Source organism: Lonchura striata, chromosome Z, assembly GCF_050655825.1.
Source record: "Lonchura striata isolate lonStrDom1 chromosome Z, ASM5065582v1, whole genome shotgun sequence".
Taxonomy (NCBI): domain Eukaryota; kingdom Metazoa; phylum Chordata; class Aves; order Passeriformes; family Estrildidae; genus Lonchura; species Lonchura striata.
Window position 1 is genome coordinate 46,120,371 of NC_140740.1, and position 27,128 is coordinate 46,147,498.

The 27,128-nt window shown below is 42.8% G+C and overlaps 3 protein-coding genes across 14 annotated transcripts in view; 1 reads left to right on the forward strand and 2 right to left on the reverse strand.

The window, feature by feature from the left end:
* DCAF12 (DDB1 and CUL4 associated factor 12) overlaps window positions 1-17,261 on the reverse strand; it is a 32,765-nt gene extending 15,504 nt beyond the window's left edge. For 2 of the 3 annotated variants that reach the window (XM_021554564.3, XM_085566190.1), the window contains exons 1-6: window positions 17,032-17,261; window positions 15,932-16,186; window positions 5,786-5,992; window positions 4,511-4,571; window positions 1,631-1,824; window positions 450-515 (exon numbers count right to left, since the gene is read on the reverse strand). In XM_021554564.3, the coding sequence (XP_021410239.1) occupies window positions 450-515; window positions 1,631-1,824; window positions 4,511-4,571; window positions 5,786-5,992; window positions 15,932-16,186; window positions 17,032-17,112 (864 nt within the window). In that variant the 5' untranslated portion in view covers window positions 17,113-17,261. Of the gene's footprint in view, window positions 1-449; window positions 516-1,630; window positions 1,825-4,510; window positions 4,572-5,785; window positions 5,993-6,345; window positions 11,142-15,931; window positions 16,187-17,031 lie in introns of those variants that run through there. The other variant, XM_085566191.1, reaches the window with a different exon arrangement.
* Window positions 17,262-19,524: 2,263 nt separating this feature from the next.
* On the reverse strand, window positions 19,525-20,966 carry LOC146763801 (uncharacterized; the record flags this gene model as incomplete). The annotated part of the gene is made up of 1 exon (XM_085568025.1): window positions 19,525-20,966. A coding segment is annotated over one exon (1,374 nt), but the record flags the coding sequence as incomplete, so codon positions are not given.
* A 33-nt stretch (window positions 20,967-20,999) lies between these two features.
* Window positions 21,000-27,128, forward strand: part of UBAP1 (ubiquitin associated protein 1) — a 32,390-nt gene continuing 26,261 nt past the window's right edge. For 5 of the 10 annotated variants that reach the window (XM_085566182.1, XM_085566189.1, XM_021554600.4 and 2 more), the window contains exon 1: window positions 21,000-21,093. The gene's annotated coding sequence lies outside the window, so the exon portion shown is untranslated. Of the gene's footprint in view, window positions 21,566-27,128 lie in introns of all 10 variants that reach the window. The other 5 variants (XM_085566183.1, XM_085566186.1, XM_085566185.1 and 2 more) reach the window with 3 other exon arrangements.

Sequence of the window (27,128 nt, forward strand, 5' to 3'; positions counted from 1 at the left end):
AATAAAAATGGACATTTTAATAAATTGGTTTAGATCCTTCTAGGCTGCTGCTATTTCTTTAGCAGGTGCACAGCAACATCAGCCTCAGCTGAAAAAACCTATTGCATTCACTACCATAGGAAAGTCGGGGTGTGATTTGCCATTACACTTAAATATGTGCAAGTTCCTTTATGAATTCTACTGATCAAGTATCCACCACACTCCACACAACAGTTCACTTCAGCTAAGCCGAAACTAGCAGAAAGTTAAGAATGCTTCCTGTCTTCTCGACTAAGGGGAGCACAGAGCTTCTCTCCTCTTCCAAATTTCAGAACATTTCATTTTACACAGAACTTTTAAGTATTTTACAAACATTGCTGCTCTTTAAATATTTGAAGGGAATGAAGACTAGTGAACAGCCTTAACTGCTTCCAGTTTTTGAAGTTTAACTCCAACAAACAGAAAAGCACCTTTGATAGCGTGTACTCTGCTTTCCAAAGATGAAAATACCCATCCAGGGACACAGCTCCCAACTCCTAATAGAAGGAAAATAAAAATAAGAGTGTTAGTTTCTGTATTATAGATATCCTTACAAATTCACACTCTATTTGAGGCAGGCAAGATGCACAGTCTGGATTGAATTCATCCATAGTCCTGTAATGGCTCTATCAAGATAATTTTCATTTTATACTGATCTTCATAGAATGCTACACAGTACTTCAGGTGTCAAGTAGAATCCAAATTAACAAAAGAGTAAATAACAATAACTTTCTAAACTATAAATCTTGCTAGGCAAAAAAATAATGAATTATGAGAAAGTACAATCTAGAATTGACAATTCTCTTCAGCAGGTCCCACACTGATTCTAACCCTGAAGCAAGTTTCAGACACTACTCTACTCTCTACTGAAAAAGTTACATGCAGTTTCCATCATGGAGATGGAAACAACTAATGGCTGCTTTGAAAAATAAAGCCTACAGGATCACTGTGCTTCCAACAGCACACCCACCTTTGCTTCAGACCTTTTCTGTTCTTTGAGGGGGGAGGGAGGGCGGGAGGCGGGCAATGGTGAAGGATGAATTGCTACACCCACTAGTAATAACAAGAGATCAGGATGGGGGAGAGTGACATTTACCAATTGTCAAATACCAACAAAATAAGCCCAAAGCAAGCACTAGTGCCTGCCCTGTGAGTCAGTCACCTAATTTGCTGAGCAACCCAGAAAGGATTCAGCCATTGAAACAGGAACTGTTAAATGTTAACTGGTCTTCACAGAACAAGAAGAAAGGAGCACTCAAAAATGGGATTCAAGCTGCAAGAGATGTGTTGCTGCTTTATCAGCTTCTTGTCAATATTTCTTTACTCCCCTGCTTAGGATGCAAATCTAAAAATCAAACCCACAGGAAAACTGTGTGCCTTCTAAAATGTCTGGGGTTGTTTTTTTTTTTCCTTCTAGACTTCTCCATTCACTTGGGGCAGAAGCAGACATAGTAGATTAAAACCACTGCCTCAAAAGACAAGGATGCAAAATAATCGGAGAAAAACATACTAACTTGCTTCTCTGGTACATTCTATTTAGCTTACTTTTTAGTTTTTCTAATACACAGGGACAGTATTAGCACTTCTCAACTGTCTTGCTTATCTTACTGACCTTGTTCTTATTGTTGAAAGCCAATGCTCGGACTTTGCAATTGTCAGGGTTGGTGTTCTCCTTAGGAATATCCTTCAGAGCACTGTGTGTTATGTGGGCATAGACAGGAACTTGAGAGAGATTATGCCTGGCATCACTTTTGGATAACACATCCTCTGTGACTTCCCAGAGACCCATCGAACCATCCCGGGAACCTGATCAAATAGTCCATACATGAGTAGTCCATTCCACATATACAGAACTCATCTTTTCTAAAAAAAAGGATTAATCGATAGGGTCTGAAAAAAAGAATACTCTTAGTTTAATCTAATGGAACACGCTGTTAGTGCTCGTATATTATTATGTAAAAAATATTATTTTAATGAGCTGTAAAGTTCAGAATATTATGAACTCACTGTCAGCCACCCATATGGTTTCCAAACAGCTAGTCCATCTCATATGTTTTCAAACTAATTAGGATGCATCAAAACCCAAAACCCTGTGCAACAGTTATCATCATCTCATGCACAGAATGAACTTGGAAGCAACTGAACACTACAGGTTCAGCCTGAGCCTGACACTCTCAGCCTTGGTAAAACAGTCTGTTAAACCGATGCAAAATATCTCCACAAAAACGTCAGCTGGGTTTATGGCCATTTGGGTTTACTTGATTTCCATCAGTATGCTTATGGCTGAGTACACAATAATTCATGAGCTGAACAGAAACATCTATTTCTCATCACAGCTGTACCACTTTGGATGAAATCTATCAGAAAAATTATTTCGCTAAAACCTGTCTCACTTCTTTCTTAAAGAATGTAACTTAGGTTAAACAGATGAGATTTCATTTTATTTTTCTACTGAATTTGAAGACATTAATCTAAAGTAAGAATCACTAGTGTTAAGAACACTGGAGGAAGAAAGCTGAATGACTCTGTTTCATTGATCAATACAGACTTAATCCAAGACCTTACACACATCCCTTCTGGTATTCAGGCAGCTCACTTCCATCTAAGTCAGCTCTGACAGATACTTCAATTTCTTCTCTACATAAAGTGAAAAATTCTGTCAAAAGAAATTCATACTGAAGATGCCAGAAAAGCTATATATCTATATAAAGCCATTAAATGTATCAGCTTTGCTATCACATCGGGGAAAAGCTGCAAAGACAATAAAGCAAAACATCTTGTTGCAATAGGAGTGGTCCAGTACAGCAGAGGTGGCTTTGCCCCCTCACAGATGGATTCAGGCATCTGCCACTATCACCTACTAGAGAAAAATACAAAAGGGAGAATCCTAATGGCACTTGCATCCAGCAGTACAACATCCTGCCACTCCATTACATGCCATTGGTTTTAATTGCACCTAATCTTGTTTGTTGCAGAGGCTGAATACTCAGCAGTAAAATTTCTAAACATCCTGACATACTTTCAGAGGAAGCCATCCCTTTTAATAGCCCTGGCAGGAGAAAAAGTCTGTGTATGTTGCTCAACTGGTTAGCCCTGAAGCCAAGCAGAGTATCATTTGCTACCCTAAGCTCATGACATCCTGGGAATTATTCATCTCATCTGAACTTTCTGCCATAAAAATACATGCTATATCCTCAATGTCTGGAGTTCAAGTATTTCTGCTTGACACTTTCAGATACAGATGTAATTGAAATCTCTAAAATTAGAACTATATCTGAAGTTAGTTGTCTTTTTTCATTCTTAATTAGGGGCCTCAGTGAGTTCTAAAGAATTCAGTTTAGCAACCAGTCTTGCTAATTGCTTTTAACATGTTTTCCCTGGTGTCCGAGGTCTGGAAACTAGAACCTGCATCCTGTCTGCTATAAGCACCAAAGTAGAAATTATGGCAGAAGAGAACCCTTCTGCTCCCACATCCACCCCTGACCTTTAGAAGATACCAAGCCAACACTGTTCTATCTCACATGCTGTGTAGTCTATCAGGCCCTTATCTTTCCCCTGGACATCTGTACTCTTTTGTGCTGTTCTCTTCAAACTTACTAGCTTGAATGTGAGGGTGTTTCTGTACATATTTGGGGTAGAGACCTGCAAGGATCAAGTTTTATATTAAATTCAAAAATAAAGTTCCAGGATTAGCCTTTTGGGTTTGGAGGAAAAATTCTACTAAACTAAACCAACAATTCCAATACGTGACTTTTACATAAGACTGTTATGATTTTCTCTCACCTGCAGTTTGACAACTCTGAGTACAGAACAGTACACCCTCTCAGCACTGAAAGGCAGTAAACTGCTAAATTAATGCAACAAGACATTACTATTTTTGCCTTTACCTAAGTAATCCTTTATGAAGTTACACTGATTAACCAGATAGTCACCAAAAAGTCATTAACTGAGCTTCTCTATTACAGCCTTCTGTATTGACTACCATAGTGTAAGTGCATGTATACATATATGCACACAACTGTACTGATAGCTTGACAAAACAATCTGAATTCTCATTAATTACTCTTTCACATGACTCCAGGAAACTGATATTGATCTCAAGTGTTCTGAAGTTATTAACCAATAACCAACACCCCTCTTGAAATTACTCTTCTTATGTGGAATCTTTTCCTGTAATAAATTGTGTTCAAACATCCCCACATCCCCTAACTAGAAACACAGTAATGTTCTAGTACTAGGAAAATCAGATCTAGACTAAGGCCCAACAACAAAATAAAATGAAGACTGTACTAAGTCCAGGAAGTGTTTAAATAACCTAGGTAGTTCCAAGTGGTTTCAAATGCCCTGATAGACGTGCTTTCATAACACTTACCAAATGTTATACATCACTAACATTCAGAGAGAAGGAAAGCTTAAAAAAACAAGCAAACAAAAAACAAACAAACAAACAAAAAAACCCCAAAAAAACTCAAGAGAAAAAATATGACTTTACCAGAAACAGCCATAGTATCACTGATCCATGCAATTGAAAATATCCAGTCCTTGTGTCCATCCTAAAAGAAAAAAGACAGATTTTTCTGTGCCATTATACTCAAAAGCAGTCTCAAAGCAGACAAGTATTCTTTGATTTTTAGTACAAGCTCAGAACAAGACCTACATTAAAAGCATACAGGTAAGATTCCATTATCAAGCTGGAACAGTTCAAGTACCTAGCAGTAATTTTAACTCCTCTGGTTTTGAAGTGTGCAATTAATAAAGAAAAAACAGGTGTTGGAAAAACAGGCCTCTGACCAAGGAAAAATTAATCTCAATTCTAAGATTTTCCAGAATTCTCATAGCTGCCATTCTGAAAGCAGCATCTTTCTGTAAAGTATCTATCTGTAAGGGTTTTTTTCTTCCAACACATGTCCTACTATAAAAACCAAATCTTATGTTTACAATACATGAACTACAGATTAATGTTTCAAGACTTTTCTTTAGCATGTGAGAAACCTATGGTGGGGGGAGGGAAGGACCATAAGATTCTAGCTTTGTTAATAAAGCTAGAAGTCACACAAATGAAGAGCAAGTCATGCAATCTTCAGTCAAGTCTTGCTGCAGCTGGTTATCTGCTGCTGCAGAAACTCTGACCTGACCTCTGCTGTTGCAATTAAGGTCTATATGGAATTCTGAATAAAAAGGAGAAATGAGAGAGGTGCTCACAGGACACCACTATATTCTCCAGGCTGTTTTTTTAAAGACTGGCCATTTTAAAAAGGCCTCAGGATGTTTCAGAAATAAAACCAGTACCAGTTTGTATCACACTGCCACAAACCACGGGTTTAGAATTAGTCTTCAAATCAAAGTTCCACCTCTGGAATAATACATCCAGAAGCTGCACTAGGATAAGGAGAAAATTTTAACAACTTGCAACATAGTTTTAATTTCTCAAAAGAGCTTTTTCACTATAGTTTCAGATCTCATCACCACAATTAGACTTTAATACTTAGGATTTTGTTACATTTTTGGTGTTGAAAAGTAAGCCAAAGTAGACCTGAAGGAAGATGAGGAAGAAATCTGATCCAAAGCCCTGAAAATCCACTCACATGTTTGAGTACTCAATTTTATTTAAGATACCATAACAGAAATGACAGCTCAATCAGAAATGTTTTCATAACTCTACTTCCTTACAAGGTTCCTAAGTATTAACCTTGCTCTGATCAAACACACTTCAAAGTAGTAACTTTTTAAGTGAGAGAATAAACTTTCCCCAGATACTCCCACTTACATCTCCCACACAGACAGGATCAAGTGTAGGCAGACGATAAATTGCAAGACTGTTGGGGTTGTCTCCACCTGTGGCCAGGAGGGTCCTTGAGGGGTTGATCTCAATGGCATGAATGCCACATCCCTGCTGGTTCACCATGCCAGGTTCACGATCCTTCAGGATAGGAATCTTGGTAATTTGACCAGTCTGGACATCTACTACAAATAACTAGGGGAAAGAAAACCAGACATGTAAATCATCATCAAACAGAAAAGAAAAACAAGATGTTCAAATATCCTCCCTATTTTGAACTTTCTTTTTTGAGTTGAAATCCACAAATGCTTCAAGGATTGCTGAAAAATGCATCAATTCCTTCTTAAAACAGATTAAGTAACTATTACAGTGGGATTATATCAATAATTCAATTTCATTTTCACTGTAATGGAAGGATGAGGAGAGAAATCTGTCATGGGAGGTATCCACTTGAATAAAAAGCCCTTGAATATAAAACTCTCTTCTCTGTTTAACAAAATAATATTGTTTTTCAATTTCTACCTACCACAGTGAGAAAGAAAACCCACCTCAAAAGAGCCATTAAGCCCTATGGAGCTTAACGTGATTCTCTTGCCTCCCAGGTAACACACCATAAAGTTTTGGCTTTGGCAGACTGACAGTTCATGCAACTGGAATTTATTTTCTGTTGATACACAGAAAATAGTAACTAAATACAGTGTGAACATCTGAAAGAAAGATATTTAGCAATATACCTCATCCCACAAAAAGACAAGAAATTAGAGCAATATGTCACTGACACTTTGTCAGAAAACTTTATTATAAAGCCTTACAACTCTTCAAGCAGACATTATGCCCAGTGTTATGTCAGTTCAGACATATACAACCATGGGGTTACAGTTTAAACCGGAGCAAAGGTTTACATTGCCTGCCAAAGTGCACTTTCATTTGGGAGGCTCATGGGCTGGGTCACTTCACAGATGGTGCTCAGAGGGTAGCTGCACTGTCAAATAGGTCTAACACAGCTCTGTGAGGGGACACGAGTGAAGCAAGGAAATGGAGGATCTGAGGCTGACTTAGCACTAGGAAAGTGATCTAGAATTCATAGCCCAGGATTATAATTAAATTCTACATTATCTTCAGTCTGTTCCTTCTATAAAAAAGAATGTTGTCTCAAAACCTCTGGAAGTGAACCAAAGACGATAACTGTAACAACAAAAACCATCAATACAATTTTAAAATACACACCTCAAGGAAATTGTTCTGAAATCCTTTCTCAGACATTTGTAGAAGACCAGAAGAAAATTTAGAGGTTCTTAGAGAGAAGTTATACATACAAGCTGCTTTTGGTGAACTCTTACAGATTTCTGTTCTTTAATAAAAGCATAGGGAAAATACATTAAAGTAATTTAGCAGCATAATGATGTACTGAACTAGCAGAATATTAACGTCCTATCAAAACTGATAAAGTATGGTATGTTACACACAGTCCACAGAAAAGATGAAATACACTCATTGTTATTTGTGTGTTATGTCTAGAATTATGCATCATCTTCACCCTGCAACTGATTGTAGGCAGCAGTCTTGCACAGATTATTCCCAGAGACTGCATTTTTATATTTATTTTTTTATTTTGCATACACCTGTGGTGTATGGCAACTGCTGAGGTGTAACTGAGTAAGAGGGAGGCACTCCTCACTCTTCCCAAGCCTTACAAAGTCTTTGCTGCCCCAGACAGCTGGTAAAAACACAATGCACACAGCAGTCTCTCTACTCTAACCATCTGAAAATTAACACCTGCACCTGCACTGAATCAGGATTAGTCATTTCCTCTCCTCTCATCATCCCTTGTCCTGCCCATGTGAGCACATATCCCCCTCACCCCCCAGTATTTCTTTCCAGCAGAATGCGCAATTCCCTCCCCTGTCCTCCTTTAACTACTGAAAAAACCCAAAATCCTAAACAAAATTAACAGTTTAGTAGTTAGCATTAAAACTTGCAGGTGTCAGCTGCAGGTCCTAATTTAACACCAGTAGTACTAATTAGGAAAACACAACCACACCTAAGGATGTTCATGCACTCAGAAGACTTGTGCTTCAGTTGTAACAGATTCACACTTGGAAGTGCAAGTCATCTGGTAGGAGGACTGAAATTAAAACCCTCTGCTTTCTCTAGTCTCACACCCTCCTCATACACCTGTGTTGGTTAATAAAAACTTACTCTAATACAAAATACTTTTACCGAAACTCTAAACTAATCCGACAAAAAAAAAATAACTTAAACTTTGCACATATAAGGGCCTGGCTACATTGTTTTGGTTGTAAAGGTCAGAGCAGTAACTTCTCCACTTGCTTGGTAAGGAACTTAGCCACTGAGTAGTTTAAAAACAACCATCACCTTCCTTGAGTACACACAGAGATTCTTGCATCACCTGGGGCATAACAGGAAGCAAAAGCTCATAATTGCAAGCTGCACCTCTGGCTGCCCAGGAATCATCCCTATAAATCCAGCACACAGAAGCCAAGATAAGCCACAGCCAAAAAGGAAGAATGTTAAGAAACAAGAAAAGAACTCAGCTAAGACTGCAGAAAATTTCAATATTATTTCAGGAGTTTTAAAGACAGCAGAGTAAGTAAAATACAAAGTATTTTCAACTGTTGAAATAAGTACATCTGCAAACAACTTCAAAGCAGTGTAAACATTAAAAGTTTTGACGAAGTCCTGGTAACTGAACCATACAGTAATTTTCTCTGTTATCTCAAACAGAAATAAGAATTTTTTTCCCAGCTACTCATTATATAAAAAGGAAAACCCATCCAACAACGTTTTTGCTGGACATAAAAAAACTCCACCAGCCTCCAAACACTGAATTGTGTGTATTTGTCTCCTGATTTTAAGCTTTGCACAAAATTCAGTTCTTCCTTCTAATAAAACATATGCATGTCAGTCTTTAGTATGCCAAACAACTTAACATCCAGGATTTACCAAATCTGGATTGCTTCAGCCATCTGGCAGAAGTGCAAGGACCACACTTCATCTGTGAGAAACACAGCAGACTCAGCTACCATGCTCTCTGCCAGACAGCTATTTTCTAACAAGGAAACAGGTTGGATGACATGGAAGAGAGAAATCCATTTCCCCTCTTTTTTTTAAAGTAGTTTAGATGTACATCTTGCAACAGTCCTACCACTCAAGGATCAAGGCAGACAAGCATGGTTAGGTACTACAGCTGACATAGCCATGAAACTTCATGATCTTTGCACAGTTGCAGAGATTGACAGCTGTACACTTACTTTTCTTTTGGCCTGCAGAAGTCGTGAGAAGTAATTTTGGCAAATGGCTTCCCTGCAATTACTACATGGCTGTCCTCTTGGCTGTCCAACCTGCTTATGATCAAGTCAATAAAGAAACTACCTCGCTTCACTGATGAGGGAAGTTCATTAATCAGCTTGCCAAAAGTAAAGACTGCAGCAGGGAACAGAGTATCCAAAGATGAATGAGAGTATGAACTGCAAAACCTATCTTATATGCAATACTGAGAGCAGAATGATTTACCACGTTTTTTCATATTTTGGCCTGCCTTTCAGGACACAATAATTTTTGGGGAAGAAACACCCAGAAAGCTAACAATCCAATAGAGATAAATTTCCTTCCCATGTATCTTCAACTGAAAGCATTCATTTTAAACAGTGAGATTAAAAAAGAGGTCTGTGAAATGCTATTTCAAGGCAGCACAGACTCATGTCTTCAGCTGCTGCCCCTGCACAAAAAACAACAGATGAACAGGCAGTCCTACCCTAACTTTTATTTGATTGTAAAAATCAATCAAAACAAAAATAAAGGATGCCATCCTGTTTTTACTACACAAGCAGGATGGATGGCAATCTAAAAGACACAAATAACATGCATGAAAGAGACTGCTCATTCTTCATGCAAGAGTTCACAACATGCTCTATGCACCAGCTCTTCACATGGTGCTCTCAGAAATCATGGGCACATTCTTGTCATTCACAGTAGCTTTTGAAAGAAACCCAAGGTAAGTACACTGCCGTGCTAAAAATAGTCACTAAGAGAGAATCAATGACGTTCAAGTTCCACAACTGGCTTAAGCTTATCTTTTGAGAATCTACATGCCTCCTCTTCACCATCCACCTAAACAGTCTCATCACCCTTGTGACAATAACTAGTGCTCAAGTAGCTGCAAGGTCAACTGTATGTGCCTTGGTGAAACTAACCTTACAAGAAAACCTGTCTGTACACAAAGCAGCAAGCTGATCCAGGTGACTCCCTAACCACATGCACATCAGTGCTAGCCAAAACTAGCAGGTGGGAACATCCACTTTTTCAACAGCATGACTCCAGACTAACTAAGGCTGGTCACAAAAAGATCTCACCTGCAGCCAATTTGGAAAATTATTACTCATTCCTCTTCAAACATGTTTTTTGCTAACAAAACAAAAAAAGAAGACAATGCTTATTGTGCTTTACATCAATACTATTTCTGGTCATACCTGAGTAGCAGTGATTGATTTTTCCAAATTCTCAGCCTTGACTTTTATTCAGATAATAAATTTTTCTTTTCTCTTTGTAAAACACTTGGCATCAGGCTCCTTTTTCTGTAGCAGTACAGATTCAGTAACATATGCCAAGCCTCAAAGAAACATGGACACTTTAAACTATCAAACTGGCATTGTTTATCTGCTTTCTGCTGAAAATGGAAATAAAGAAGCATAGAATGGTTTGGATTAAAAGGAACTCTTAAAGGTTGTCTTGCCCAAGTCCCAGCAGTGAGGAGGGACATCAGCTAGACCAGGTAGCTCAGAACTCTGACCAACCTCTCCTTGAATGTTTCCACAGATTGAGCACTCAGCAACCCATGCTGTTGTGTGGTTGTGTGGGCAACCCATGCTGGGGTGTCAGTACCCTGAGGGTAAAGCTTAAGAATCTTCTTTGTTTCTAGTGTGACTCTTTTAATTGAAAATCATTACCTCTTCTCCAGTCACTCAAAGCCCTGTTCAATTCACCTCTCCCCATCCTTTAAGTTCCCTTTGGGTACTGGAACGATTTGATAAAGTCTTCTCAGAGTCTCCTCTCCTCCAGGCTGAACAACCAAAACTCTCTCAGCCTTTCCTTGTAGAAGAAGGTGTTCCAGCCCTACAACCATCTTGGTAGTCTGCTCTCTGGGCTGACTCCATTGGGTCCCTGTCCCTCCCGTGCTGGGAGCCCAGGGCTGGATGCAGTGCTCCAGGTGGGTCTCAGCAGAGCAGAGCAGAGGGGCAGAATCCCCTCCCTCCCCTGCTGCCCACGGGGCTCTGGATGCAGCCCAGGACACGTTTGGCTCTCTGGGCTGTGAGTGCCATGGCCGGGCCATGTGCAGCCTCTCACCCACAGCACCCCCAAGCCCTTCTGGGCAGGGCTGCTCTGGGTCTGCTCATGCCCAGCCTGGGCTGGTACTGGGGGCTGCCCTGACCCTGGTGCAGCACCAGCACTTGGCCTTGAGCTTCCTGATGCTTGCATGGACCCACTCCTCAAGCTTGTCTCTGGATGGCATCCCATCTTTCAGGTGTGTCAAAGCACCACTCAGCTTGGTGCTGTCATCAATCATGCCGAGTGCACTGGATCCCTCTATGCCATTAATGAAGACATTAAAGAACACCAGTCCCCGTACAGATCCATGAAGGACTCCACTTGTCACTGATGTCCACTGGGACTCTGAGACATTGACTCTCATTGACTCTCTGGATTTGATTATCCAACCAACTCTCTGGATGTAGCCAACCAATGCCTCAGCACCCAACAGTCCATATCCATCAACTCCCTCTCCCTCCAGTTTAGACAGAAGGGGGGACCCTGTCAAAAGCCGTACAAAAGTCCAGATAAATGACATCTGTAACCCTTTCCTTGTCCACTCCTGCTGTCACTGCATCATAGAAAGCCTCTGGTTTGCCAGGTAGGACTTACCCTTGGTGAAGCCATGCTGGTTGCCTCAATTCACCTCCCCAGCCTCCATGTGCCTTAGCAGAGTTTCTAGAAGGAAACTAGATCCCATGATCTTCCCAGGCAGAGGGGAGGCTGACAGGTCAGTAGCCCCTGGAGTCCTTCTTTCTGCCACTTCTCAAGAAGGATACAATGGCTTCCCTTTTCCAGTCACCTGGGTCTTCACCTACCTGCTATGACTTTTCAAACATCACAGGGAATGGCAACTACATCAGCCACACTAACATGCACAAAACTTACTAACAGGTTATGCAGTAGAGGTAACTCAAGTGCATAATGGCCTTACACATCCTTCTTGAAAGGGTCCAAAGCGAAACAATCCACAATATAAAGAAACTACCTGAGAAGTGAGGAGAGGTAAAAGCAGCCAGCAAGTTGGTTGACTTTGAATTCACATTTTCACAGACAAGGCCCTGAAATCAGGCACTTCACTTTTCTGTGAAACTCTGAAGCACTACCAGCTAATGGTCACAGACTTTGATGTTACTGCATTTGTGTAGCACCAAAATCACATTTATAACTTTTTATTTGCATTTGGCCCTCCGTGTTTAATTTCAGGGGGTTGAGAGACAATTAATACATGCTGACAGATGGTAAAGAAAGCATGGAGAAGTGACAGACATTGTCTGCTAAAGGGCATCCTTACAAGTCACACCATACCTGGAACAGAAACTACCAGACAGACACAAGTCTGCAGTAGTTGATCACCTGCAGTTGACAGAAAAGCAAATACTTTTGAGACAAGAAACCAACACCTGGCTATTTGGTCACAAGCCACTGAAAGATATGTGAATGGAGATACCAACTACAGGCATCAGAGGTTTATTTACACTAAGTTTCAGTTATTGTTCACTGGACTTTGAGTAGAGCTACAAACTGGAGGAGATTTCTCATTTCCTACATGTGATCAGAAATGAGCTGTCACCTCGATGCTTCCTCACATATGCAAAGCCGGAAGACACTTTAACTCACAGACAGTTCACATTCACAGAGGAGGAACTTCCCATTGTACTCTCATCACAATCACAGGACAAGACTGGGTTGTAACTGTATGAGACACAGAAACAGACATAGGATCTCTTGAAACAAGTTTAAAGTTCTCTAATAGGAAATGAGAGCTGGTGATTTACAGCAGGGCAGCTAAGGCAACACAGCAATCTGCTGAAGAGAGAAAAGGTTTCAGCCAGCATTCAGAAACCAACCCATGCATGCTTTGGAAAAGCTGCCTGAGAAATCAGGAGAGCATTGAGAAAGTTTAAATACAAATACATCTATAGGGCTTGACTGGAAAAAGAAAAAAAAATCAAACTAGATTCCAAGCAAATATATTCTCAAGCATCTGGAAACTAATTAGCTTCTTGTATATACAGCTCTTATAGTTTTTCATCTTTAACTCTGCAATTAGAGAAAAGTTTATATCTTGAATATGTACATGTAAATAAGAGAGGAAAAGAAGCTGAAAAACTATTACTGAAACTACTTTTTAGATGCTACTTTATTCTTCATAATTTCGTGAAATAGTAAAGAGGGAAAAAAACCCCAAAACGCAGGAACCTTGTGTTCTATGTTTTTGTCTGCCATAAGCCTATCTCCTACCTAAATCTCATGAGTTTCTCTATGAAGCCTGAACAGAAGAGCGCAGATTACAGACCGTATCTTCTTCTGAGACATTTTCTTCTATGTATCTTCATAGCATCAGTCTTTGGTAATTCAGATACTTTTCAGAACACACCCTAAATGCCTGCACCCCTCAGAAGTTCCCTGATTATTCATTTGAACTGGAAAAACATACAGGAGGCCATTGCATGCAAGGTCAAGGAAATTCTTGCAAACCGGAATCCCAGCTCTGCAAAGCCCAGGTGAAAAGTCTGGGTAGTTTAATTTGAAATTTTAGGTGCTTGAATGCTTGCAATAGTTCCCATAATTCTAAATCTACCAGAAAAAGGACATACCTTTACAGAACACAAATATCTGAAAAATTTGATTTACAGCTGCTCAACTATGAGCACCATAATCCACTGGAGAAGAATAACGTTATTTCACATCCTGGAACAGTTGTAAGGATAAAAAGTTACTCCACAATATTGAGCAAATTATAATCTTCATCAAAAAAAGAGTAATTGACAGAGAACTCCATATTCTCTTCAGTGTTTTTGTAGTAACTAGTACTGCCAAGTGACAAAACCCAAACTTCCTCCTCTATGACAAGAGTGTATTTTTGTTTTGTCCTTAAGAACAGTGAATCGTCCTGGCACTGCAAGGTGATGGGTAATTTATAAATTAAATGCTAAAAGCACTCAGTGCCACAGTCAAACCCTGTTTAAAATAACTGCTATAGTTTATATTTTTCTCTTGAATTTAATTAAGGACAACTCCAATGGAGGAAACCTCATTGAAGTCAACCAAGGTGTTTTCAATTTACTCCCAACTTGGATACCACAATTTCAGCATATAGATAATCAGCAAAGGCATTTTTCTTTAATAGATCACTCACTCAGGATATAAGAGAGAAAAATCTCATAATTAGAGTATAGAGTTTAACACTTTACTGGTTCAAATGTGAGCACAAAGCAAACAAGGTACAGCTATTACATCATAATAGATCATAAGATCATAGTTCATATATGATCTTTCACAATGCTGCAGGGACTTTTTTTGCAATCACTCTATTTTGCTCAATGACAGAGGTCTGTCTCTAACGTTAAGTCTGGCTGTGGACTAACACCTTTGGCTGCAGCTTGTGCAAAGGTAACAACAATACTAGTGAATCCCTCCTCAGCTTCATGATTGTTTGTTCCAAACAATTTTCTGCAAGGTTGCGTTAACACCCACTTGCCCATTTATCTTTGCTGCAAATGCGCCCAACCTACAAAAGTTACAGTACACAGCAAAATCGTTGCCACTCTATAAAACACACAGTCATCTCGCTAGAGTAAGCAAGATTTCTGGGAGCTTGTGTTTCAGCAGGAGTTCATCTCCCATAAGCAGCTCTACAACCACAAACAGTGCTGGCTGCTGACTGGCTGAGGAGATGAACATATGTGGAGAAAGTAGGCAGACAGATTCTATTTTGAGCTTACTGCTGTTAAATAATTGCTTTGTTTATACAGTTACGCCCTGCTTCTTAAGAGCTACTGCATAAAATCCTCACCCTGTGCAACTGTGAATAATAATATTTAGAATATTTCATCAGACAGGAAAAAAACAGCCCATTGACCCTTGCTGGTCTGACCACTGAGCATGACTTTGGCACAGAAAGATCTTGAGGCAAAGAAGCAATTGCAGCAATTGATACGCTCTGAGATTTAAGAACTGCTACATCTATGCATTCATTCCTTCTAACCCTTTTTCACTAATTCAATCAGAACTCCTTGCATGAAATTGAAACCTCAGCCAATGAACTTGGGCTACTAACTCTGGTGGTGAATATTACCTATGAAATATGATCTACAATTACTAATCCCACAGGACACCATTTTAATATTCCCCTGAAATGTTTCAAAGCATCACTTCAAGAACCTGAGTTCTCAAGTTTTTGTAAAAGCATGTCAAGACATAAACCAGAGAAACTATTCAAACACTGGAAACAGTTTTAGAGTGAAGAATAATAAAGTCAACAAGCAACACTGACGATCTGAATTTTTTTTTTTTTTTAACTCAGAACATCTCTGGATGCTCTGACAAATATCTAAGAGTTTGACCACAGTTTTAGAACAAATTTTAAAAGCCATCAGCACAGAACCATATGTAAAACCAAACTATGTAAGACTGAGCATAACAGAAAAAAGGAATTTTAGCAGCAAGTTTGGCCAGGCACTGACAGCAACCATTACAGATGCTAATATCTGTCTGTTAGTTTCTCATCTGCAAGACAAAAGGGAAGAACCAATCCCACTGTTGCTCTTCGTCCTGAAACCAGGTGTAAATCGCTGTGTAAGATCACACAGACACTTCCTGGGTTGCCTCATATTCAGATGTGAACAGATCGTCCTTAAGCATTGCTCTCATTCAAAGTCAATTGGGCGCGATTTTGACTCCACTCCTAATTCCTAATGTTTTCCCTGGCCATCCACACACTTTGATTACGATAAGCATAGTTTAAGGGTGGAGGTGGAATAATTAACAAAGGACAGGGAAACAGCGAGAGGTGGCACTCACCGTGTTGCATTTTGTCCCGCACACCACTTGTCGGTGATTTAGCCACTGGGAGGCAAACACTTTATTGAGTGTTCCGAGGTGAAATTCTCTCTCCTTCAGGAGGGTGGGGAGCTGCTGGGCTGCGTATCCATGCAACAAGCGGTGGTAGCTGGACTCATTCTGCATCCGGACCTCTCTCCCTTTCACGTAGTATACTAGAGACCTTTTCACCGGCGGGAGTCTTTTCCTTTTGTGAACAGAGTGATCCCACCCGTACTGTGGATAATAAAGTTAGGCACTGGATAAACTAAACCAAACTTTAAGACACCACCCGTTCATATTCAGCGATATTCCCGGCAAAACCCTGAAGCCTTGCAAACCACCCATGGAACACCGCGTATGGAAATTAACTCGGGAATGCTGATAGAGACTTTAGCAGCGTGAAATTAAACATAAATATCTGCTAAAGGAGTAACACGGCGATAATACAACGACAGTCCATGACAGTTCGGCACCGTTGGTACGCCAAACGCTCACGGGAAGAAGCGGAGCGCTTGGACCGGGAGAGAGGCAGCGCAGACAGCCCTCGCCCTCAGCTTGGCAGGCGGAGGGGAGGCACCCAGGCGGCTCCCTGACACCGACCGCGGCACTCGGCCTCCTCCAGCCGGGCCAGAGCCACCCAGCCATCTTCGCCTCGCGGCAGCGAGCGGCGAACGGCCGCACAACGGGGCACCGCGAGCCCCGGGCGCGGGCACAACGCGGCTGGCCCGGGACCAGGGGCTCCTCTGCGCCGGTGACCCTGGCACTTGGGAGTTCCTCCTCCCCGGTGACCCTGGCACTTGGGGGCTGCCCCTCTTGAGGTGACACCAGGACCGGGGCTGTCCCTCCCCAGCTGATACCGAGACCGGGGGCTCCACATTCCTGGTTACCACCAGGACCGTGGCTGCCCCTCCCCAGGACCCCCAATACATCAGGACACCTTCCTTCCTCATCCCCCGGACAGGGTCGCCCCCCTTCCTCCCGGGGACCAGCACGTCCGCCGGTCCCGGGAACCAGCGCTTCTCCCCGTTCCCACCACCGGGAACCAGCGCTTCTCCCCTGTCCCCCAACTCATCCCTTACCTGCTCCCCCTGGAGTCCCCCAGTCCCCGCGGCGGCAGCCGCCGCCGCTTTCCGCTTCCTGCTAACTGTTTTCCGGGCCATAGTAGAAGGATGAGGAGGATGTGGACGAGGAGAGGCCCCTCATGGAGCGGGACGGGGCGGTTCGGGGCATATGGAGCGGGACCGGGCCCAAGCTCTGTCCCTCAGGCCCCGCCGGCCGCGCCTCACGGCATTTTGCAACACCACGGGGTGTCAGGTTTTTTCCTCTTTTTACGACAGTCGAATCTCAGCTTTGCGGCGGCTGTTCCGCCCCGCCCGGGTGCCCTGTTGCCTAGCGACCAGGCCGCAAACGGGCCGCGCCCCCTCTGCCGTTGCCATGGCAGCGGAGCCAGCGTGGAGAGGGTGTGGCGTCCCCTAGCGGTGGGGCGGGCTCAGTACAAAGTGGGGTCTCGGGAATCCCTCCCAGGAAACGGAGATTTTCCCAAAACTTTCGTGCTTGATGAGACTGTCAGCGCCCCTGGAAAGCCGAGACACTTGTCCCCGACCAGTCTGTCAGAGTTCCAGAGAATAAATTAGGTTGGAAAAGACCTCCAAGCTCACCCAGTTCAACCTATGAGTGAAGACCATCCTGTCAACCAGACCATGGCACTGAATGCCATGTCCACTCTTTCCCTAAAGATCTCCTTTAGGTCACTCCTTCACCTCCCTGTGCAGCTCATTCCCAAAGTCTAATCGCCCATTCTGTGAAGAAGTTCTTCCTAATGTCCAACTTCTCACTGAATAGTCCACTGGATCAGAAGGTGGTTCACATGGAAACACAGAAACCCCTTTGAGGGTTTCTACACCTTTAGCTAGTCTCTTGGCACCTCAGGAAAGATTCAGAAATGCACACCAAAAGCATTAGAGAGACCCTCTCCCAGGGCTGCACACTCAAGTATTTTATCCACTGTTAATGCTCTTGGAAGGACTCACACCTTGAAGAACAGTTTACAGAACAGTTATCCTTTATTAATGTAACAGAAAACTGTGACAGGTTAAGGTGCAAAGATTGCTGCTGATAGGATCTGGCTGCAAAAACGTATTCAGAGCAATTGAGATAAACAATCAACATACATAGAGTACAGTTCTGACAGATTCAGCCTGATCAGCCAGTTGATCCCAGAAGTTACACTGGAACAGTCCCTAACTTCTCCCCATCTTTAACTTACTTTTATACTATTTTTGCACTAGTTACTCTATTTTTACTAGAGTAACTCTAGTCATGCACCCTGTCCAGTGTGGGATGGTTGTACCTTGGAGGTGGGTAATGTCAGTGCACACCTGAGGCAGCCTCTGGGATGGAGGTGGGCATTTGTGATCTCGCCACTGTAGCTGGTTCAGCAGCAAAGCATCTCCTTTTTCCCCTTGTTTTTCAGCTGCTATACAGTTTATCTGCACCATTGAGTTCCCCCTCTTGCCAGGATTTCAACAGAGCCTGGCCCTGGTGTCTCCACTCTGCTCCACCCCTCCCTTCAGTCCCCTTTAACATGGATTGTGTGGGGGAAGTTGGGCACGCTGACCACATCCCATCCAGGGAGTTGTAACTGTGCTTCACTCTCTGTTTTCTGTACTAACTTCTGTTAGAATGTGAATGCAACTCCCTGGTTTTCTCTAATTTTACCCCCAGTCATTTTGCTGTTGCATTGTATTTGCAAGGGCTAGGCCACAGTGTGCGCCAGCCAGCCTGCTCCTACAGTTGTTATCAAAGCCTCAGGAATTCAACAAGGCTACTGAAACAGAAATTGCACTAAATTAAGAAAGAAGAGGCTGAGAAACCAAGACCACAATACCTAGATAACAGAGGACTGTGAAACACCTGGACTATAACCAATCACATACACTGAGAAGTGCAGGCAGAAAATGAGTGAACAACACAAAGTCACCAGTCAAGAAGCATGTATATAGTAGTTTGTAGAATCTAGAAATATGTGTGCAATGTAAACAATAAACAGCTTCTGTTTAATCATATTGGTTAGTTGTCCAGGAGTCCTGAATTTTCCACATTTTCCCATATATTCTGCCTGGGAAATCACTAACTGCTGGGGAATTAAAGACATAACACTATATTTGCATTTCATTACACCCCTTTGAGATCCATGTGGAAGGACAATGATGTCCACATGGCTCATACACTCTTTTTTCTGTGATTTCAGAGGCAAAGCTTCATATGATCCAAACCCAGAAATCACTACTTGCCAGCGGTATTCCTGAGTAAAGAAACAAGGAAAACATTTGATATGCATAGTGGCCTTAAGAAAAAGTCAGCTTCTGACCACCTGATATCTGATGGTGCAAGTCACATCGAATCAGTACACATTTTCCTGATACTTCACTGGTTTTATGACCTTTATTCTGTGTTTTCATCCAACCAACCCCAAAGACAAGGGTGCTGTGAAAAGTCAAACTGAAAAAGAAACTATAAAAGAACCTCTCAGGCTTTCCAGTTTCCTCTGAGGATACAAGCAGTAATTCCAGTTTAGTCGGTTTTGGTCATGATTTACCATGATTAATTCCTCTCACCATATCCACCCTCACATACACAACTACCACACCCATTTTGGACAAAACCTCTCAATTTCCAAGTACTGCTCAAAAGGCTGAAAACCCATTGGGGATGTCCCCTGAGACCCCCGGGAGAGTGATGCAGCCGTGGCTGCTGAGAGAAGGGGCTGAAGGTTGTGGGAGGAAAGGGTCTCTCTGCGTCCCACCTCCATCCAGCCCCTTGGGGAGCCCTGGCACGATGCACAGCTGGGAGAGGGGCAGGAGGCGCTGGAGCAGCTTCTGGGCAGGGCAGGAGCTGGGAACAGAGCAGGGACTGGAGTAGCTAAAGGGACAGTGACAGAGACACGGGCAAGGACACAGATGGCACAGGGAACGGGACAGGTAAAAGGATAGGGGCAGGAGCAGCAACAGGAGCAGGGAGGGGACAGGACACGGGCAGGGACAGGGACAGGGACAGTGATGGAACAGGGCAGAGTGAGGGATGCAACACGGACAGCGACTGGTAGGGGGATGGAACAGGAGCAGGGACGGGACAGGGAGAGCATCAGAGGCTGGCAAAGGTCGGTGACACAGATTGGGACACGATGGACACACCGACGCACCGGCACACCGACACACTGACACACCGACACACGGACACACGGACACACGGACACACGGACACACCGACACGCCGACACACGGAGACATGGACACACGGACACACCGACACACGGACACGCCGACACACGGAGACATCGACACACGGACACACGGACACACGGACACACCGACACACCGACACACGGACACACGGACACACGGACACACCGACACACAGACACACGGACACACGGACACACCGACACACAGACACACGGACACACGGACACACCGACACGCCGACACACGGAGACATGGACACACGGACACACCGACACACGGACACGCCGACACACGGAGACATCGACACACGGACACACGGACACACGGACACACCGACACACCGACACACGGACACACGGACACACCGACACGCCGACACACGGAGACATGGACACACGGACACACCGACACACGGACACACCGACACACGGACACACGGACACACCGACACACGGACACACGGACACACGGACACACCGACACACCGACACACGGACACACGGACACACGGACACACCGACACACGGACACACCGACACACGGACACACGGACACACCGACACACGGACACACGGACACACCGACACACCGACACACGGACACACCGACACACCGACACACCGACACACCGACACACGGACACACGGACACACGGACACACCGACGCCCCCGCCCCCGGGAGAGGCGTGGCTCTGCTTTCGCCCCGCCCCTCCTGTTGCGGTGACGTCACCGCCCTCCGCTCCCGATTGGCCCGGTGGGCGCACGAGACGTCACATCGTGACGCCATCCCGCCGGCGGGGCCCAGACAAGATGGCGTCGCCCGGGTCCGGCGGCGCCGTGCGGGGCCAGTAGAGACGGCGGGCGGTGACCGCGGGACAGCGGGGCCGAAGGCCGCAGGTACTGGGCTAGGCTGGGGGGATGCAGGTACTGCGTGGGGCAGCGTGGCTGGGACTCCGCAGGTACGGGTGGGGGCCGCTGGTACCGGGCGGGGCCAGTTCAGGACGGACCGCGCCCCTTCTTCTTCTCCGGGGACAGGGACGCTCCGCTCCCGCGCTGGGGAGTCGCTGTGAGGGGCCGGCGCTCGGCCCTGGCTGGACGCGCGGAGCAAGGCGAGATGACGCTCCTGTCCCACAGCCTCCTGCTTTCCAGCAGTTTCCGGGACCGCCGGAGTTACGGGAGTGTCTTTCTGCCTCGTAACCCCTGATGAATTTGCCCTTGATGAGTTTGCGTGGTGGCTGTTGAAATCCGAGTAAGCCGCTGGTGTCCGTGATGTTCGGAAGTGCTTCCTCGCAGTAACCAAATTCGTGAAGAACCAAAACAAACATCTGATGTTCTTTGAGTGTATGGTGTGTATTGAGTCTGCCTCCTGGTAACTAGTTCATTTTTCTGTCTTGTGCTGTGCAAATCGCGGTACTCATCTTCCCTATGACTACTACTTCCCTTGTGACTACTTGTGCGTTCTGCTAAATCACGGAGTATTCACTCTTTGTCTGCATCTCCTTGTAAGCTAAAGATCCAGTAATGTTTGTTTAGTGGGTTGTAGCCCTACACTTCTCTTTTTATGCTTATCACCAATTTCGCGATATTTTCTAGTTAGCTGTTTTGTTTTTGACTACGTTCTTCTTGGCGTTTGAGATGCAAACATCCCAGGGATTTATACATTATTGTAAGAATATTTCAGTTTAGTTGTTTCAATTTCCTGATGTTGCTTTGTGATCCCTTTAGCCCAGTGCTTACTAGAAGTAAGACATTCAGTGCATTTATTTATTTTTAGTTAGAATAATTCAAGAGCTGTCTTCCTGTGTTTTGATAGCTCAGAATTTATTGTACAAAGGGAAGGTTAGGTTTATTCTGGTGGTTTTTTTTTAATTAGTAAAAGAAATGACAATAGATGGAATTTAATATCTGCCTTATTAAGTGATTTTATTCCCCAGTCAATAAAAAAGTCAAACAAGTGAAAAAAACCTTGTCATATAGAAATGTTACAACACTGATGTTTTCTCATGAGAGTGGAGATAAGCAGATGGACTCTGGCACTTGGCTGTGGAACTAATTTAGCTGCCATCTTGGACCCAGTAAAATGTATTCCTATTGGATTTAAGCACTTTGAATTCCTACATGACTCACTTTGGCAAGGGAGTGTTGCCAAACTAAGGGGCAGCTGGGTTGTGCTTCATGATGTAACTTCAGTGGCTGTGCTGCTGATGGAAGGCTTGCTGCATCCCCCAGCCTGTTAAGGGACTAGGAGGAGTCCCATGTGGGAGCTTGGTGAGGGGGGATCTTATTTCTACTCCAGCTGTGATCCAGGGTGTTGAGGAAAAAGAGGAAGTGCTGCAGTTAGTCAGACCTCTCCATGACCTTCTCTTGTCAGCCTTGGAGTATGGGACCTTCTGCCCCTGTGCAGTCAGTCCTGCAATGGCTGGATTCCTAGCATTTTTCAGGCAAGAGTGAGGAAAACCTATTTTGGCCTCCTTCCCTTTTCTCCATGGGGAAAAACTGCAGCAAGCACAGGCAGTAGGGTGGGCTGAGGTGCTGCCTGTGGTACAGCACGAGGAGCGTTTTGAGGTGTGTGCGGGGTGGTGTTGGGTTACAGCACCACGAAGAGCTGCTGCTCAATGACTTCAGTTTCCTGTACACACAGAACTGCAATTCAGAAGTGCCAGTGGTTCTTAACATTACCGTTGCCACTGGGTGGCTTAAAACTTTTAGGCAAAAACCTTAATTCTAAGGGCAGGGAAACAAAAAAGTATGTCATTTTTAATCAGCTTTTGCAAGTTTGTAGGTTTAGTCTCAGAAAAAAACCTCAAAGTGATGTCCCTTTCCTTGCCTCACCACCTGTACTTGGCCTGCATTTGATATCTACTTTTTTCTTTTTTTCCCCTTTGCATGCATGCCCTGTGACACAAAGGAGTCAGGGAAGAAGTTGCTGCTACTAAAGTGCTATTCAAGTGTGAGCTGAAACAAACGGATGTGAAACTTAAAAGAGAAAACCAAAAAACTGTCAGATTTAATGTATGTGACTCAATGTGTTAGTTTTTCTTTAATGAAGAGTACATACATTTTCAGAGTATTGAAAGAGTATACTGGTCAGCCGGGAGATTTCCTGTATAGTTTATGATGATGGATTGAAAAATCATTATGGTGAAAATTCATCAAAACACATGGAAAAGCTCCATCTCCAGTATTCACATGATGTTTTGTTATCCTCGAGACAAAAACCTGTAACTGACAGAATGGAGTCAGGTTTCTAGACCAATCCAGCCTCATCTGTCACACTGTGACAGCCAGTGCTGTTTTGGTTGGTGGTGGTGGTGGAAGTGCTGTAATGACACAAAAGGTGTCGCCTTACTCATCCTCCTTTTTAATTTGTGTAATCTTATGGTTTCCTGTTGCGTTCACAAACTCTAAGGATTGATAATTTCATTTAGTTCACTTATAATCGTTGTTGTCCATATCCAGTCTTTGTATCATGAGTTTTTAAGAGCAGTATGTTTCCGTATTTTACAGTTGGTGCTGGGTTGAATATTTTGATAAATTGATCTGCAAGAAATTTAGTTTTCTTTATTACATAGAACTTCTTTCCAACATTCTCTGGTGTTTTGTGTAGCATAATCACTCCCAGTCTCTTCTGTCATGAATCCCAGAGTTTCAGCTGTCATTTTACAAGGATCTCTACCTAAAGGCATGATTCTGTATTTAAAATTGATCAGTGCCATTCAGATCAATGTCAGTGTAAGGAAAATCTAGTGAAGCCATAATTGGAAAGCTCTGAAGCTGTTTGTGAAAACAGTTCTTTGAAGGAAAGGCAAAGAAGGGTTGTTTACAACTTATAAATAGTGTTCTTGTTTGTTCTAGGATGCATCAAAGATTGGTTTCTCATCCCTGCATTTTGTATGCTTATGCTGATAACTGGTTTCGCAGCACATACCACTCTGCAATCGATCCTTGGGATTAGTGCAGTTGATCGATACAGTTGTGCTCACAGTTGTGTGTTAACTACTTAGGTAGGTAATCCTCTCTGGTATGCAAGTGCATTGCTTAATGCTTTGACCCTCTGACTTGGTTTGAATAAGCTCATGTTCTGTGTCCCTAATGACCTCTTGCAGTCAGTGTAGTCTTGTGCTGAGATCTCCATCAGAACCTGAGCAATGGGGGCTTTCCGTCTCTCAAATGTCTAGATTTATTCAAAATCCTTTTGTGCAAACACTTTTTTTCTTAAAAGTTAAGAAATGCTATCTTTCCTGTGGATGAAAACTTTTAAAGGACAGAAGGCTCAGGTTTGGTTTGGTTTGTATTTTTTTTAATTTTTGAAAGCTACAAGGTCTTTCCAGAATCTCTAAAGCTTGCAATGTACTTGAAACAGAATATACAGAATTATATCAAAAGGGGAACACAATGTTATTGCTCTAATTTAGACTTAAATCTTTCCTTCTAGAAGGAAAACACATTGGTTCAAAGCACCATGCTGCATTAGTAGTATTATAGTTTGTAGCTGACTGAGTTTGTATTATCTCAGCTGCATTTTGTGTCAGAAACTCTTACACGAGAGAAACATTTTAAATCAGAAGAAAGGGAGTCCTATCCAAGATGTAGTCAGTGCTTAATCTGGAGGATGATCTGCATATGAATACAATTAATGTATTTTATTTAGCTTTGGTATAGGGGAAAATAGTAGTAAAGAGCTGTGAGCTTTTGTCTGGCCTGTGTTACTGGAGCTCAGCAGTTCTGGTAACAATCTACTAGATTATGTGAAAGATTTCTTTTTTACCCCCTTCCTTACATATATGTTTGTGCTTGCACCATTTGTCATCTCTAGGCTACGCAGCAGAGGAAGCCGTGACTGAAATGACAGATGAGATTTATTCCCTGGTTTTGGGAAGGTGTGTTTCAAAGGTGTGCCTGTTACCAGTGTGCTGTGTCATGTTTTCAACCCTGTGCCTAATTCAGACACAGGGAAGCATTTGTGTGTTCAATTTGGTACACCTCATCAATTGTGAGTGCTAAAATAAAGCTAGATTCCTAGTTTATTAACACTCTCCGAAGTAGTTGTTTAAACTTTTAAGTGTTTCCCTCTGTGATACAGCAAAGTCACTCTGGGTTCCACCCTAATTACTAATACCATAATGTGTTGTCCTTGCATAGTACTGTGGCATAATTTGACATAGAAATATAGAAGGCACATGTAGCAGGGAAGGTAATCTTGAATAAAATCACTATTAATCATCTGGAATAAAACTGTGTTTGATGAAAAAGGCCAGAAAAGCTTTATGCTGCATAGCCTCCAAGAAAAGAATGTGTTCTTAATCTTTTAATTAAGTATTATGTCACTACAAGCAGTGTTGACAGTCTGACTCTTGTTAGAAAACAGGCAAAGGATTGTTGAGTTTCATTTTGCCTGCTGTGTTTGTAACAGTATACAAAAAAACTGTTTCCAGCAAGTACCTTTATATTCCTTATTAAGAAGAGGAGGAAAAAAAAAAGTACCTGTGTGTATAGGCCTCATTCTTGCTTGTGGGAGGGAACTTACCTGGAAGTAAGTGCTTAGTAATTTAATGTCTCTTTTGCAAAGAAAATCCAAGAAAAGACAGTAAGATGGCTTGTTTCTTTTTAACTAACACTGTTGAATATTTCTGAACTTGTATGTGAAGGGAGAGCTATCGCATTCAAGCTTGAATATCAAAGTAATGCTGTTATAGTGTGTAATCTTATCTATATGAAGGTCTTCAATTGGAAAAGGCTTAGTAAATGTACCTTAAAGAAGCCAGTTCCATCCATAAGATGAAAAATAAATGAAGGAAGGCAAAGGTGAAGAACTTGGTTTTGGCATGAATGGTGATATGGTCTGAGCTGCCTTTGAAGTTGGAGGTGGACTCTGGGAACTCTGTTGGCAAAATGACCACTGTTTTCGTGATGCAGTAATGTCACCCTGTTCATACTGAGCTCCCATATTGCATATGCAGTTTTTGTGCAGTTCTGAAAGATTTCCTCTCTCTGGGGATGTTCTGTATGTATTATAATATTGGCGATGAACACTTGAAATGTAACCATGTTTAGTGCAGGGGATCTGGCTGTACTCTGGATAAATCGGTTCTACCAAGTAATGGAAAGGATTTCTCACTTTCATGCTGGGAGAGAACCTGTGTATCCATTTTATGCCAGTCTTCATTCAAAGCAAATTTGTCCTGTAATTTGATGTTCCTGCAGGAATCTGAATGTGGGACTCATGTTCTGTCATTAGGCAGCACTGGATTAATTTCCTAAAGTAAGCTGGATTGAATCAGACATATGGGTTATGAGAGGGGCAGGCTGGGACTGATTCTCAGGTGACAGTAGAAAATATGATAGCTCAGAGGAGGAATGGTCAGGCCACAGTATTGCCACTTTGCTTCTTAAACAGAAGCTATCCTACTGCTGTGCGATGGTTATTTTGACGGTCCACTGGGAGAGATCTTTGTGCTGTCAGCTGTCCTGTGTTCTTGCCTGGCTTTAATGTTTGGAGAGGAGAATCTGTGGGATGACTTTCATGGTCATGGGGCAGCTTCATCCAGCAACCTACTCTGGTCTAGTTATAAAATAAATAAGGCTAGATTGCTGAAGCTGAGTCAGATCTGTCAAAATGTCCTGAGAAGATGAAGTTAATGCATCTCTGATGCATTGCACTTAAAATTAGCAATTTCTATGTAGTTATTCATTGCTGTAAGTGTTCTAGAACTTGAATTCATTACTGTATCTGCTGAAGAATATTGTGATGTGCGGGGAAAAAGTTTGTACTGCTGAGACAGGCTATATAGTATGTAACAAAATTACAGACTTAAATTAACTGGAAGTAATAACTTAAAAATAAAGTTTGGACTACACCAAATTTCATATTCAAATCTGAAGTGCATCCTTGGGCTTTTATAGTGAGATGAAAAGGACTGAATAGGAGTAAT